This window comes from Ornithorhynchus anatinus, chromosome 9, assembly GCF_004115215.2.
Source record: "Ornithorhynchus anatinus isolate Pmale09 chromosome 9, mOrnAna1.pri.v4, whole genome shotgun sequence".
Taxonomy (NCBI): Eukaryota; Metazoa; Chordata; class Mammalia; order Monotremata; family Ornithorhynchidae; genus Ornithorhynchus; species Ornithorhynchus anatinus.
Genome location: NC_041736.1, coordinates 21,355,885 through 21,371,722, shown reverse-complemented (window position 1 = coordinate 21,371,722; position 15,838 = coordinate 21,355,885). Strand labels below are relative to the sequence as shown.

The following is a 15,838-nucleotide window of genomic DNA, read 5'->3' as shown; positions in this document are numbered from 1 at the left end:
CTTTCCTTAGGGCAGTTGTAATAAAGCCTCAGGGAGGAAGCAAGCAGGAGGAGAGGGGAATGACATCTTCTTAGATCCCCCTCTTGTCTATGAACTTGCTGTGGGCAGGGATTGTCACTCTTTATGACTGTTTTGTACTTTACAGTGCTTAGTATAGTGCTATGCACACAGTAAGTGCTCAATAAATATGATTAAATGAATAAATGAATGATGAATAAATGAATGAAGGAATGATCTTACTTGTTTGCAGATTTCTATTCTCTCTGTGACTCAGTTCTTCCCAGTTGTAAAGCAAGGAATATCAGATCTGACCCTTAAAGGAACAGAGACAGGAGATTTAACCAAACTCTAGGTGTATGGCATTTTGAAGAAAATGAAATGAATTCTTGGATTTTTGAAGAAAATCAATCGATCAATCATATTTATTGAGCACTTACCGTGTAAATTGACACAGAAAGAAATTTGCATTATGAGAGAAAAAAGGTGATTTCCTATCATTGCTATAGTAACCTGGTTATGATATGTTGAGGAGGAGACAGTAAAAAGCTGAAGCAGTGATGAAATAATGACCATTGAACATCACTGAAGTAGACTTGCCTTGATATCTATTTGTTTTAATTAGCTTATGAAGCACGGTGTTAGCGGAGGAGAAATCTCTAAACTGCACTCAAACTCGATTTTCAGATGCTGTTCATTCTGAAACTCTTTCAAATGTTTGTGCCTGAGAGGAAAATTGCCAATAATGAATCACAATCAACTTTCCTCTTGCCTTAAAGTCAGAATATATGGTGCTTTGGATTCTATTTTCTAGTTAATATTTATGGTACCACCCCATAAAAAATAGTGGTGGTATTATTATTGTTATTATGGTAATCATCATTATTATTGTTATATTTGTGAAGTGCTCACTATGTGTTAAGTGCTGGGGTAAATTTAGGAAGGTGACAAAACACTGAATCCTTATTTTACCGATGAGGAATCTGAGGTTCAGAGAAGTGAAGTAACTTACTCAAGGTCACAAAACAAGGAGCTGGAAGAGCTGGGATTAGAACTCAGGTCTTCCGACTCTCAGGCCTGGGCTCTCTCCACTAGGCCACTCTAGAGTAGTAATGATATTTACTGAGCACCTACTGAGTTTAGTGCATCGAGTTCAGTGTCGTATCACTAAAACAGAAGCGGTCTCATATTCCCTGCCCACAAGGAGCTTCTAGTCAAATGGGAAAAATGGACAAAAATACTTATGAACGGTGGATTAGCGCTGGATAAATACAATTAGCTGACTGACTTTAAAGGCAGGGAGGACTGCCATCTGGCAGATTTGAGGGAGAAAGTTGCAGGCACTGAGAATGGCAAGAACAGGAGATTAGAAGGGGGCTTGGGAGGAGCGAAGAGTGTGAGCGGCAATTTCTACTCTGCATGATATCTCATTCTATCCCCACAAGAATGAGATGGAAGTGATGCGTGTGCTTGCATGCTAAACAGGAGAAGATTCAGGACAAGTCATTGGAATCCCGGCTAGATTCCATCAGTTATCACTTGAGGAAAAAACATTTCTCTTTATGGATAAGCTGTTCAAAACACGATAGTCTGGATGTCAAGGGAGGTATAAAGTGAAAGGAATAAAAGTCGGGAAGGTTATAGCTGAAGAACTGAGAGAATTTGGGGGAATATCTTAATCAAGTAAGAAACATTTATTTAGTACCTTTGGGTGCCTAGATCTGCCATCTTACCTATTTTAAAGAAAAAAGGGGTAGTTTCTATTGTACTGGTCTCACCTGGGAGGAATTTTCCATTATACCTGAGATTAGAAAAGTAGCATGACCTAGTAGAAAGAGCAAGGGAAAGGAAGTCAGAGGACCTGGGTCATAGTCCTAGCTCTGTCACTTAACTGCTGTGTGAGCACGGCCAGTCACTTGTCTTCTCTGTGCCTCAGCTTTCTCATCTATGAAAGAGAGATTTAATACCTATTCTCCCTCCGTAGGGTCTCCGTAACCCGTTAGGTTTGGTGGATATTTTTGGGTGGTTGGTGGAAGGTTACCCACCCACTTTTATACCAGATTGTTGTTAAATGAAATCTTTCAACTTTTCATTGTCACTCACTTCCCTTTGGAAATCCACAAACACAAGTTCATTTCAGTCTTTGGCTAGCCACCTTTAATTTCCTTAAGACAGGGAAGCAGATTTGAGGAACTGTTATGTATTTGATAGTATAACCTATTTTAGCCTATTAACTATTGAGTTAGGCCAAGCACCTAAAAGCTTTCTCTTTCCAGAACTGAGAGTGATGCACGTGTGCCATTTTAAAGGTCTGTTCGAGGAATGTCCAGTAGAAAGTTTCTTCGCCTTTCTTAGATAAATATATTGTCTAATATTGTATATATTCGGCTTCTAACCGGGAACGTGGTCTTTGCGTCATTTTTCTCCTTCAGAACTCCTAGAACGCTCTCTGGCCCTCCTGAACAAAAGTCGGCAACTGACCGACTATATAGAAGAATTCAAAAGTGAGGGGGCGAATGTGACTTCAGAGCTAACCCAGGGAGCTCACTGCAGCTGTCTGAAGATTGACAGCCTTCTTGAACTGCTTCAAGACAGGAGAAGGCAGCTGGACAAATATCTGAAGAGCCAAGGCCAAGAACTAGAACAGGTTCTACAGATCTGTCAGTGGGACCAACAGGAAAGTCAGGTATGAGGTAGACATGGAAATATCTACCCCGATCACCTCTCGGTAAAGACACTATTTCTGGGGGCTAGTTGTAGTGACTGTATGTTTGCTTCCAGGGTTAAAACGTGTCACAGAAATTATCCACCCAGCAGGGTGCCAACTGCTGCTAACCTTTCAGCATGAGGAATGCTCATAAAATACGAGCCTTGCAAAAGCTTTCAAAATTTATGGTTTACACATGGGTAGTGATCATTAAGGGGAAAATAGGAAGCTTTTTCCTACTGAAATTGTACTCCATTTCAACTTCAATAACGTACAAGCAATCCGGAGAAATCGTTTTAGGTAGAAAGCCGGTAAGGAACATTTGCTTTCCCCTAGCGAAGGGGCTGCTTTTGATGTCTAGATGAACGAAAAATTTTCGATGTGGTGTTAAAACCAACCTGTAGATGAAGAAGAATAATGAGAGCGGTTTCTGTTTTCAGTCTGAAAATGGAAATGGCAACTAGATTGAAAGGAAACAAAACACGAAGATTTTTTTGAACGCAGCTAATTGGAGGTGGGACCTTTTGTGCTTTACTTTAGTCGGTCAGCAGTTTAGCTGCTCGGTGGGAATTTGGCAATTTTAGCTAATTATCTTTCCGGCAATCCTGACTGACGTGAAGTTTTGGCTTCATGACAAAGCAAGGAATGAGGAGCCCACAGTTCAGTGGTGCATGAAAACAAGTTTCCTATGGAAGTTTATCATAACGATGAAAGGGGAATTCTAAGGGCCCAGTGTCACTCCCATGATTCCCATTTTCCACATTGAAAGGGCCCTCTAAAAATGGAGCAAAATAACATGGAATGGAAAAAAATAACATGGACCCATTGCTAATGTCGCTAATTTATATTGCGATGACTCACTATGAATTATGCAGAAGATTGGATGACAAAGACTTAGATCTGTGCTAGGGAGTCATGTAAATTCAAACAAATCTACATGCAGAGTTTCCCTTTGTTAATAATAAAAATACTAATGTTGGTATTTGTTAAGCACTTACTATGTGCAGAGCACTGTTCTAAGTGCTGGGGTAGATACAGGATCATCAGATTGTCCCACGTGAGGCTCACAGTCTTAATTCCCATTTTACAGATGAGGTAACTGAGGCACAGAGAAGTGAAGTGACCTGCCCACAGTCACAGAGCTGACAAGTGGCAGAGCCGGGATTCGAACCCATGACCTCTGACTCCCAAACCCGGGCTCTTTCCAATCAGCCAATCAATAGTATTAGTTGAGCACTTACTATGTGAAGAGCACTGTACTAAACACTTGGGAGAGTACAATACAACAGAATTAGCAGACACATTTCCTGCTGATAAGGAGCTTACAGTCTCGAGGGGAAACAGATGTTAATATAAATAAGTATTTTAGTAAAATAAATACTATTATTACTATTACTCTTTAGTAATTAGTAAATATATATGTATATATACTATATGAGGATATAGATATATGTACCATATATATGTACTAAATAAGGGTAGAGAGCGAACTTGTTGTGGGAAGGGAATGTCTCCGTCTTTGTTGCACTCTACTCTCCCAAGTGCTTAGTACAGTGCTCTGCACACGGTAAGCGCACAATAAATACAACTGACTGACTGAATTCCAATGTCATATCGCTCCACAGTCTCTTCAGTCTCCCATTCTCTCCCCACCATCCCCGTGTGCCTCCTGGAGAAAAAACCCAGCAGGTTTTTTTGTTTATTTTTTATGGTATTCATTAAGGGTTTACTATGTGCCAGGCTCTGTACTAAGTGCCGGAGTAGATATAGGTTCCTCAGATTGGACACGGTCTCTGTCCCGCCTAGGGCGCTCCGTCAGAGTAGGAAGGAGAACAGGTATCGAATCCCCATTTTTACAGATGAGGGAACTGAGGCCCAGAGGAGGGAAGCAAGTTGCCCAAGGTCACACAGCGGACAAGCAGCACAGCCGGATTAGAACCCATGACCTTCTGACTCCCGGGCCTGTGGTCCATTCGCTACGGCTTGCTGCTTCTGATTAAGCACTTAGTAAATATCATTGATTGCTGTGTACAGAGCACTGGACTAGACACTGTTGTACTGCAGAACACTACCCAGTACTTGCTCTTTGGAAACAGGCTAAAAGCTGTACAAGTATTTACTGAGCACTGACTGGTTGGTAGGCACTGAAATTGAGAAGCAGCATAGCCAGCCGGAAAGACCTTGGGCCTGGGAGTCAAAAGACCTGGGTTCTGATCCCCTATCTGCCAGGGCCTGATGTGTGACCTTGGACAAGTCATTTCACTTCCTCTGGGCTCTGTTTCTTCATGTGTAAAAACTGGGGATTTGATTCCTGCTTTCCCTTCTACTGCGACCGTGAGCCCCATGTGAGACGGGGACTGTGTCCAACCCGATTAACTTGTGTTCGTTCAATCGTATTTATTGAGCACTTACAGTGCGCAGAGCACCGTACTAAGTGCATGGAAAGTACAATTCGGGAATAAAGAGAGACAATCCCTGCCCACAATGGGCTTACAGTCTAGAAGACTGTATCTGCCCCAGGGCTTAGAACTGTGCCTGACTCACAGTAAGTGCTTCATAAATGTAATAATAATAATAGTAATAATAATAATGATAATAATTGTCTGCCATTGTCTGCCTACTACATCTTATATCGCAGGCTTCGGCTTCCAAGAAGTTCAAAAGCTTGGGAGTCGGAGGTCATGGGTTCGAATCCCGGCTCTGCCACTTGTCAGCTGTGTGACCGTGGGCAAGTCACTTAACTTCTCGGTGCCTCAGTTACCCCATCTGTAAAATGGGGATTAACTGTGAGCCTCACGTGGGACAACCTGATGACCCTGTATCTCCCCCAGCGCTTAGAACAGTGCTCTGCACATAGTAAGCGCTTAACAAATACCAACATTATTATTATTATTATTAATGCAAGAGAAAGGAGAAATTAATTGGTAAATATACCATAGATAGTGAGAGAATAGATAAAAATGAATATAAAGGTATGCATAAATAAATAAATTATAAAGATATGAATAAATAAATGATAAAGGATGGCTGTGTATAAACATCACACCTACGTATTTTGTGCTCATGTGTGTTCGTATGCTTCTGAGTGTGACTGCGTTTGAGTGCGTATCTATGGTTTTGTGACTGCTTGTGCGATTGGTATGATGGGTATATAAGCTTTGTTTTTATTCACTCCTCCCCAGTAAATCAAGTTTTTTTTTTCCATCCATTTGTAGAACAAATATATACACAATTATAGTGATGGCCAAACTCACAGTAATAATACTGTGGTGAGAATGTGAAGCTGTGTGGCTTAGTGGAGAAAGCATAGTCCTGGAAGTCAGAGGTCCTGGATTCTAATCCCAGCTCTGTCAGTTGCCCACGGTGAGACCGTGGGCAAGTCACTTCACTTTTCTGGGCTTTAGTTTCCTCATCTGTAAGATAGGGATTCGAAACCTGTTTTCCTCCTTCTTAGACGATGGGACAGGGTCTGTGTCCGACCTGATGGATTTGTACCTACCCCGGTGCTAAGATCAGTGCTTGACACAACTAAGTGCTTAACAAATATCATAAAAATAAGACTCTATCACGCATTCAGTTTCAGGGTAATATCGAGTGCCGATCAGCTATTGCGTCAGGGTAGTTAAGGATCTCGGAGTCTAATTAATCCTAGTCTGTTTAGCCATCTGGATTACAATAAAATAGGATTTCAAGGCCCTCGACTTAAATTTCAGCATCTTTATTCTCTCTAATTGGGATGTGATAGTCTGATAAGCAGAAACGTAACACGTATTCTTCCATTGGCCTTTGCAACCTTGTATAAATGGGCCCTTCTTGAATTTAAAGAAAAATAGCCGACCTTCCTTTTCAGTCCTCTTGTGTTCATGATCTGCTTTATTAATGGAAATCAGATGCAGATTGAGTTATTTTGTGCATAATTAATTATCTAGGCAAGAAGATTTATGAATGCAATTTTTCCAAACTGCTTCATTTGGGCATACGTGAGACAAACAAATAAAATAAACCAAAGATATTCATGGTTTCTGTATTAGCGAACATGTCATGAACGGGAAGGAAATAAAGCCAGATAGGTCGAGAATCACTTCCTATTTTGCCTGCCATATATTTGTTTATAAGAACACTTTACAGAGTCAATACAATAAAAAAGGGAAGATGATAATGATGTGGTAAGTGGTATTATGTGTATCACTTTCATTATTCTTTTTTAAGTGTTTATTAGTATCAGTGACACTGATCCTGAGGCTTTTAGGAATTGTAGTCTTAGAGAATGTAAAGAATGAAGTGTGTGCACGTGTGGGTCGATGTGTGTTGCCCATGGATATTAGCGTTGTCTGGCTGGAGGTTAACAGGCCAACATTATTTGAATAGCGATTTCCAACATAGGAAGCTAGTTTATAAGGCTCTTGAAGGCAGAGATCACGTCTACCTTCCCTATTGTACGTTCCCAAGCTCTGTAGACAGTAAGCCCTCAATAAATGCCCTTTATTGTTTGATTGGCCATTGGTTTGGCCTCCTAACAGCATCTCTTATGTTCTTAACTGATACCTGTGACTAATTAATTTAGATGAGTTGGCTAATTGGTCTCAGAATTATACCAGGTACTAAACCCACCCACGAACCTATTCAGGTAGTTCGCATCAAACCAAATGAATTGACATCCGTATTTTAAAACTGATTATCACCTGGCAAAAGTTATTACTTGCCTGGATGCAAGGATATTTTACAAGGTGAGCTAGTGACAAATACAGCTATCTTTCTAAAACGGCCTAATTGGGGTGGCCTTTTTAAATGGCATTTGTTAATCACTTACTAAAGGTCAGGCACTGTACTAAGCGCTGGATTAGATACAAACTAATCAGGTTGGAGACGGTCCATGTCCCGCAGGGGATACCCAGATCTAATCCCCATTTTACAGATGAGGAAACTGAGGCCCAGAGGAGTGAAGTTATTTGCCCAAGGTCGCACGGCAGACGTAGCAGAGCTGGGATTAGAACCCAGATTCTCTGACTCCCAGGCCCGAACTCTTTCCACCGGACCATGCTGCTTCTCAAAGAGGAACACATGCAGATCTTGCACAGGGAAACAAAATGATCAATTTTACTCGTATCCACGAGCAAAATGATTTGCTTGTTTCCTCCCCAATGCTTAGCACAGTGCCTGGCACATAGTTATCGCTTAACAAATACCATAATTATTATTATAGCTAGTATAATCAATCAACAACAGTCTGTACTGAGCACCCAGTGAGATCATGCTGTGCTTGAACACTTTGTAGACAAAGTTAATGAAGAAGGTTGATCCCAGCGTGTCTTCCAAATGAAAGTACCCAAGAGATATATAGCTGTGAATTATAATTCAAAACAACTGTCTTTATTTTTACGCATTGGAAGAGAGGATGATGTGTAGCCCAGGTTTAAGGGAGTTAATATTTGAGGACTGCTTTTCCTTTCTCGCTCCTGACTCCAAAAGCATATGGTTTCTTGACAAGGGAAAGAGTTCTGCACCTAGCAAGAAAAATCAATGTGCTATAAAGAGATTTTTATCTTTCCCTTCCATTAAAGTCTTTGCGTAAAGGGATCGAAGATGTTCATTGCTGCAGTCTCCTAAAATGTGGAGATGTTTTAGCAAAGAACAAGGAACACTGCCGTCCTTCACCATTTAAAGTCAACCCCGCAAAATGATTCTATTCTCTCTCCCTCTTACTGGCTGCCTTTGGCCTGCGTAAGCTTACGTCTTGCGGTCTTCCCTTCAGTCCACTGTTCAGTGTACTTGTTGGGTGCGTCATAGTAAACGCTTGGGAAAATGCAACGGGAACAGGTTCGTATTTCCTGTCCTCGATGAGTTTAAAATCTACTAGAAGGCACGTAAAATGATTTATATAGAGTAAATAGAGAAGCAGCATAGCCTAGTGGAAAGAGCCCTGGACTAGGAGTCAGAGGACCTGAGTTCTAATCCCAGCTCTACCGCATTTCTGCTGGGTGACCTTGGACAAGTCACTTAATTTCTCTGTTCCTCAGTTTCCTCATTCGAAAAATAAGAAGTAAATGCTTGTTCTCCTTCCTATATAGACTGTGAGGCCTGATGAAATACATGGATTGGATCCCGCATGCTTATCTCATCTCTACCCCAGTGTTTAGTACAGTGCCACCATTTTCATTATCATTCCTCTCTCTCTCTCTCTCTTTTTTCCACTCTCCTTTCTTCTTTTCCTCCTCTATCCCCACCAACTCTCTATCCCCCTTCCTTTTCCTTGTCACAAACATCCCTCCTCATGTGACCAGATTTCCGTTCCTCTTATCGATGGGCATATCCCACTCTGATAACCCGTTCCTCAGATGGGACTTTAAGCATTTCTGTTGGAGTTTAATCAGACGTAACAGAACAGCCGTGTATCCGGGAGTAAAGTAAGAAAGAAAAAAACTACGCATTGAGTAAGGGGAGGTAAATATTTGCCATGAAAACCCGGATTTTATCCCAGAACTTATTGCGTGAGACCCGGAGATTTTTCTTCCTGTGTTGCTTCCCTATTGCCTTGATCCTCTGGGAAGGAGAGACTGAAGCCACCAGACTGAGAGAGAATCCGTGGTATTTTCAACTCGGCAGAATGTCACACCTCTCTGAGGTTCTGAACTGCTAGGAAAGAATGTGACCATAGGGGGAAGGGTTGGCTATAAATAGCAACGGCAGTAGGCCTAGAAGAACTTGTTGTATCTGTGTGAGATTCGGACGGTGCCTCCATTTCAGTACGGGATCACGCCATCAAGAGCCGAGAAGGAGTCCGGCTGCCTACACTGGGAAGCTCGTGGGTTTTCAGATCAATCTGAGCTTAGACTGTAAACTTGTTGTGTGCAGGAAAACGTGTCTACCAACTCTGTTGTAGTGTACTCTCCCAAGCGCTTAGTACAGTGCTCTCCATATGGTAAGAGCTCAATAAATATAATTGATTGATTGGTGAAAGGCCTGATCAGCTAAACTGCCCGTAATACTCAGGAAAAAATTTTGTCCTTTTCACCCCTCCACTAGACGTTGGCCAGGGGAAAGAGCGCGAGCCTGGGAGTCAGACGACCTGGGTTCTGATGCTGGCTCTGCCACTTGTCTGCTGTGTGACCTTGTGTGATCTTTTCCTCAGTTCCCTCATCTGTAAAATGGGGATTCAAGACCTGTTCTCCCTCCTACTGAGACCGTGAGCCCCGTGTCGGGCAGGGACTGTGTCCAACCTGATTAACTGGTATCTATCCCAGCACTAAGAACTGTGCTTGACACATAGTAAGTGCTTAACAGATGTAATAATCATCGTAGTAATAATAATCTGATTTGTTTCAAAATAGCCTAAATATACCTGGGGTATAAAGAGGCATTGCAACAGTGAATGCTTTCCTAGATAATTTGCAGGTGTTGCAATCAAGTTTGGGACTTCAAATAGGTGGACACTATTTCTTGCCCAGTTACTTTCTCCTATCCAGGGAATCTATCCTCTGTCCTCTCCCGGATCTTTCAGGCTAGTAGTCCTGTGGGTCAGGGCTCACGCCAATCAATCTGAAGAACTCCAAATCAATCAGTTCTATTTATTGAGTACTTTCTGTGTGCAGAGCACTATACTGAGTGCTTGGGAGAGTCCAGTACAATAGAATCGGTAGACATGATTCCTGTCCTCCAGGAGCTTCCTTTCTAGTTGAGGATGGAAGGAGTATTCATAATAATAATAATGTTGGTATTTGTTAAGCGCTTACTATGTGCAGAGCACCGTTCTAAGCGCTGGGGGAGATACAGGGGAATGAGGTTGTCCCACGTGAGGCTCACGGTCTTCATCCCCATTTTACAGATGGGGTAACTGAGGCACAGAGAAGTGAAGTGACTTGCCCACAGTCACACAGCTGACAAGGGGCAGAGTCAGGATTCGAATCCATGACCGCTGACTCCCAATCCCGGGCTCTTTCCACTGAGCCACGCTGCTGCACGGTTCCTTGCTCAGAAGCAGCATGGCCTAGTGGAAGAAACTTGGCCCTGGGTGACAGAAGACCTGGGTTCTAATCCCGGCTCTCCCATTTCCTGTTGTGGGACCATGGGCAAGTTACGTGACTTCTCTGTGCCTTAGTTACCTCATCTGAAAATGAGGATTGAAGCTGTGAGCCCCTTGTGATACAGGGACTGTGTCCAACCTGATTTGCTGGTACCCACCCCAGCGAGAAATGTATATACACAGATCCTGGAGCAAATATGAGTTCTTTGGGTCAGGTCCCTTAAGTAGAGCACTCATAAAATTCTGCTTACTTTCTACTATGTATAAAAGTGAATGAACTGACAGTCTACATAAAATAGTTTGAGACTTGTCATATCAATATCTACATTATTTCTCCTCATGATCTGATTCTTTTCTTCAGCCCCATTGTTCCTACTTTGTACTCTCTCCCACCTCATAACTGAAAGGCCACTACTCTCTCTGACTTCAAAGTCCAACTAAAATTGCATCTCCTCCAGGAAGCCTTCCTTGACTTCCAGCTCATCTACCTACCCGAGTTCCCTCTTTCCTGCCTCGTTAGAACTTAAGCGTTGCCTACACACTCGAGTCCTCCCCGTATAGACATTCATCCCTCCCGGACCCTTAGGATGGGGGTGAAGAAGAAGTTCACCATCTCAGTGATAAATGGTCCGTGAAGGGCATTTTTGGAGGTTCTCTCAGCCAGGAGGGTAGCACGGACCAGAATCCTCCTGCTAACCGCTTCCTCTAGTCACGGTCCGTGAACCACGAAACCGGTCCCCTAGGGAAGGGTAACAATCTGGTTTGGAGGTCACATGTCTTCTGAGACCAAATCGTTGCTTAAACAGAATAGGTATAAAGTCCTGGGTGAATTATATCAAACGATTAGGAGTTGGACCCACTGCTTTGTGAAATGCCCTTTGCGTGGATAGTGCCTATTTATTTGCTCAAATATAGTCTCCCCAGCAAGGACAGCAACTTAAATATTTCCAAATTTGGAGCTCTTCAGAAAAAAATAAAATTCTACATGGACTGTTTAATATCTTCATAGAGACCCACCTAGTCATCCAGATGCCCGAAAAAGGACTAAGGTTTTATTTGACTTTTCTTCTCAAAGAATGCCTGCTTTTTGTTCTATTTAGGAATGTATTTTCATTCTTCTTTGTCAAGGGGATTTTTTTTTCATGGGGGCAGTGGCTGAGGGTTGGGGGAGTGATCACTTTGTTTCATGTCACCCTCTGGACTGATAAATCATTTTAATACTTGTTAAGCTTTTTTTTTTTCACCTGGGGCTGTGACAGTTGTAAATGAAGATAAATGAACACCTGATGTTGGGGGTTTTAATACAGAGATTCTCCTAGAAGAAGAGAAAATGGGTTAGCTTAGAAAACCCTAAAGGTTCCGGGGCACTTTTCGTAAATGTTCTCCAGCTAGAAGGTAAGCTGTCTGTGTTGCTTTTCACACAGGTAACCTGTTGGTTTCAAAACAACATCGAAGGTTTACCGAAGCAAAGTCTGGGTTCGTCATTATCAGAAAATGAGGAGCTAATTTGCAAGCATAATGAATTGCTATTTGAAGCAAAGGTAAGACACAAACTGTCACTTACGATGACTGACAGATTTCTGGAATAGATAGTCCTAAAAAAAGCCTCATTTACAAACTCTCATCAGTTGGGTTTAGATGACGGAAGTTAAGTTACCTAAGAGAGAAGCACAGAACTGGAAGAATGATGTCTTTTTGACCTTGTGGAGGTCATTTCACTTCTCTCTGCCTCAATCCCTTCCTCTGTAAAATGGGGATTAAATACCTATTCTCCCTCCTGTTTATCTTTTGAGCCTCATGTGGGACAAGAGCTATGTCTGACTTAATGGTCTTGACCTGACAGTGCTTGGCACATAGTAACCACTGAGTAAATACCGAAGAGAGACCAGGTACTGATTTTGCAGATGAGGAAAATGAGGCCCAGAGAAGTGATTTACGCAAGGTCACACTGTAAACTAGTGATGGAGCTGGGATTAGAACCCAGATCCTCTGATTCCCAGGCCCTTGTTCTTTCCACTAAATCATTTAGTATGTGAAGACACTACTGATTTTGAAAATCACCTGTGCCTGAAAAAGCTAGTGTGTGATTCACATTACTGGCCACTTTGGACCCACAAAAAAAATTGTCCCTTGTTCTGTTGTGCTGAATGTTGGCAGTGCCTGGACCTGTGTACTCTCTCGCCTCCTTGTCTTTGAATGGGAAGTTTTCACTCAAAGAGAGCTACTCCCTTAATAATAATAATAGTAATAATAATAATGATATTTGTTAAGTGCTTACTATGTGCCAAGAAGTGTACCAAGAACTGGGGTAAATACGAGGTTATCAGGTTGGATTGCAGTCCTTGTCCCATGTGGGACTCCCAGTCTCAGTCCCCGTTAAGGATTAAGGCTTAGAAGCTCCGAGAAAAATAATAATAATAACTGTGGTATCTGTTAAGCACTTACTATGTGACAAGCACTGCACTAAGCACTGGGGTGGATACGAGCAAATCGGGTTGGACACGGTCCCTGTGCCACATTCATTCATTCAGTTGAATTTATTGAAGTCTTTCTGCGTGCAGAGCACTCTACTAAGCACTTGGGAGAATACAGTTCAACAGCAAACAGACACAATCTCTGCTCACAACAAGCTGTCAGTCTAAATGATGGGAGACAGACATTAATATAAAAAAAATTAACAGATAGATACATAAGTGCTGTGGGCTGGGAGTGGGGAAGAGCAAAGGGATTAAATCAGGGTGATGCAGAAGGGAGTGGGAGTAGAGGAAAGGGAGCTCACATGGGGCTCACAGTCTTAATCCCCCATTTTACATACGAGGTAACTGAGGCCTAGAGGAAGGGAAGTGACATGCCCAAGGTCACTCTGCAGACAAGTGGTGGAACTGGGATCAGAACCCATGTCCTTCTGCCTCCCAGGGCCGTGCTCTGTCCATTAGGCTATGCTCCCTTCTTGATGGCAAGGCACCGTGCAAGTCTGTCCTCAGCAAAGGCTCTCAATTTTCAGCTGAGAGGCAGCATTGTTTGAGGCTTTGTTTCACCAATCAATCATTCGGTCAGTCGTATTTATTGAGCACTTACTGTGTGCACAACACTGAACTAAGTGCTTGGGAGAGTACAATACAACACAGTTCCTAGACCCATTCTCTGCCCACCAGTATCTTAAAGTGTAGCAGGGAAGACAGACATTAAAAATAATGTTGGTATTTGGTAAGCGTTTACTATGTGCAGAGCACTGTTCTAAGCGCTGGAGTAGACACACAGGGGAATCAGCTTGTCCCACGTGGGGCTCACAGTCTTCATCCCCATTTTACAGATGAGGTAACCGAGGCACAGAGAAGTTAAGTGACTTGCCCACAGTCACACAGCTGACAAGTGGTATGACAAGTGACATTAGTATGATAAACAAATTATGCATAGGTACATAAGTGCCGTGGGGCTGAAAGCAGGGTGAATAAAGAGGGCAATCCAGTGCAAATCCATGTCCTTAAAATGCTTTCTCTGCCAACGTGTTACCTATTTCGGAGGGGAACCATCCATATTTCAGCATGCCCACTAAGCTATTTCTTAGTAAAAACTTCTGTGCAAAATAGAACCTAGTTTATCCCACAGAATGGATCATTTCACTATCATTCTTGTCACCTTTAAATACCAAGAACAGCAAGTATCTGTTGAGCATGCAACTGCTGAAGAGCATCTTAGTTTATTTCTCTCATGACTCCTATTCTCTTTCTTGCTCGTACGCATTTTGTCTGATCTTAGGTTACAACAACTTCCTTCAGATTATTGTGTCGGTGGGCGAAAAGGGTTATGAGATCTTCAATTTCAGCAACTGTAATTTCTCCCCAGAGAGAATTCCAATATGGGCAGTAGTGTTTTGCTTTTTTTTTTTATTGGATCCATCGCAAGAGGATTGAATTCAGACCTCAAAGCCCTGTTTAAGGTCAGCCTTACAGCATCTTGATTGGATGTTAGCTAGTACACCCATGGCAAATCTGGGCACTAGAGTCTCTGTGGGTCAGATTTCACCCCTTTGCCCTCCCCAGACCATGGACATGTTTTCCTCCTTTGCCAAACAACTGTAAAGTGGAAGAGCCGAGAGCGGTGATAGGGACAGACAGTGAGTCACTTTTTCAGCTGGGATGATTCCTGCCAGACCCATACGCTTCACAGAACACTCCAAGTGATCAGGAATCTTCATTATTGATGGAAAAGCCCCAGGAGACATTTCTCTCCCTGAAGCGTTGGGATCTGAACCCAGATCCCCTAATTACCCAAGTCTTTCCTCTGCACCGATTGAGTGGTCGCTCAATGAGTGCTGTTGGTGACGAGCCATTGCCTCTTCTCATTTTCTCCCTAGACACCCATGATATTTCCCTCCGTATCCCAGCTAGCTAATGGAACGGAGAGGGAACATTCATTTTGACCTGAGTAGTTATCATCTTTCTGTCAAGGGCATGACATTTGATTTTACTTTATTGAGTTTACCTAACTAAAACGTTATTCACAGTCATAAAATCATATTGCCTTTCAGAAAACTCAATCCCTAGGATATTAGGACAAATGACGACCCACGGCAGCAAATTCTACGGGCTGAATCTGCTAGGAGAAATACATATATATATATATGTATTTTCTTTTCATCAAATCCAAACTTTGAGTCCAAATCTATCAGCTGTTAATAATGTAATCTACTGATCCCTTCTCCTTGCAGAGATGAGGAGTTATAAACTATCAACAGGAATACAAGATGCCATTAAGAAATAGAGTTTCAAAATATATAGCCTGGAGTGAAGTCTTTCTTTTTTACTTCTGTTTGGTTCATTTTTGAAGGAACGTAGCATAGGAAAATAAAACCAAGCTTAGTATTCATTACCAAAACCCTTACAAATATGGAAAATCAGAAAGAACAGGTGTTTTGCTTCACCACTAGAGCAGTGGGGAGTTAATGTGGATTTCTTGCTAGTCTACAAAGCAGCCTAGAGTTTGGATTTTCATGTACTTCAAACAACTTCTAAAAATGCTCCTTCTCGCTTAATAGGGTTCTCTCCAAATGAAAAAAAGGAGTTACTTTCAAGGTTTAATTGTTTCAATCGTGCCCGAAGCCTTTTGAGGAG

The 15,838-nt window shown here is 42.2% G+C and overlaps 1 protein-coding gene across 1 annotated transcript in view; it reads left to right on the top strand.

The window, feature by feature from the left end:
• Positions 1-15,838, top strand: part of CCDC141 (coiled-coil domain containing 141) — a 133,040-nt gene that overhangs the window by 34,129 nt on the left and 83,073 nt on the right. The window contains exons 5-6 of the mRNA XM_007671284.4: positions 2,430-2,683; positions 12,149-12,265. Of these exons, the coding sequence (XP_007669474.2) occupies positions 2,430-2,683; positions 12,149-12,265 (371 nt within the window). The remainder of the gene's footprint in view (positions 1-2,429; positions 2,684-12,148; positions 12,266-15,838) is intronic.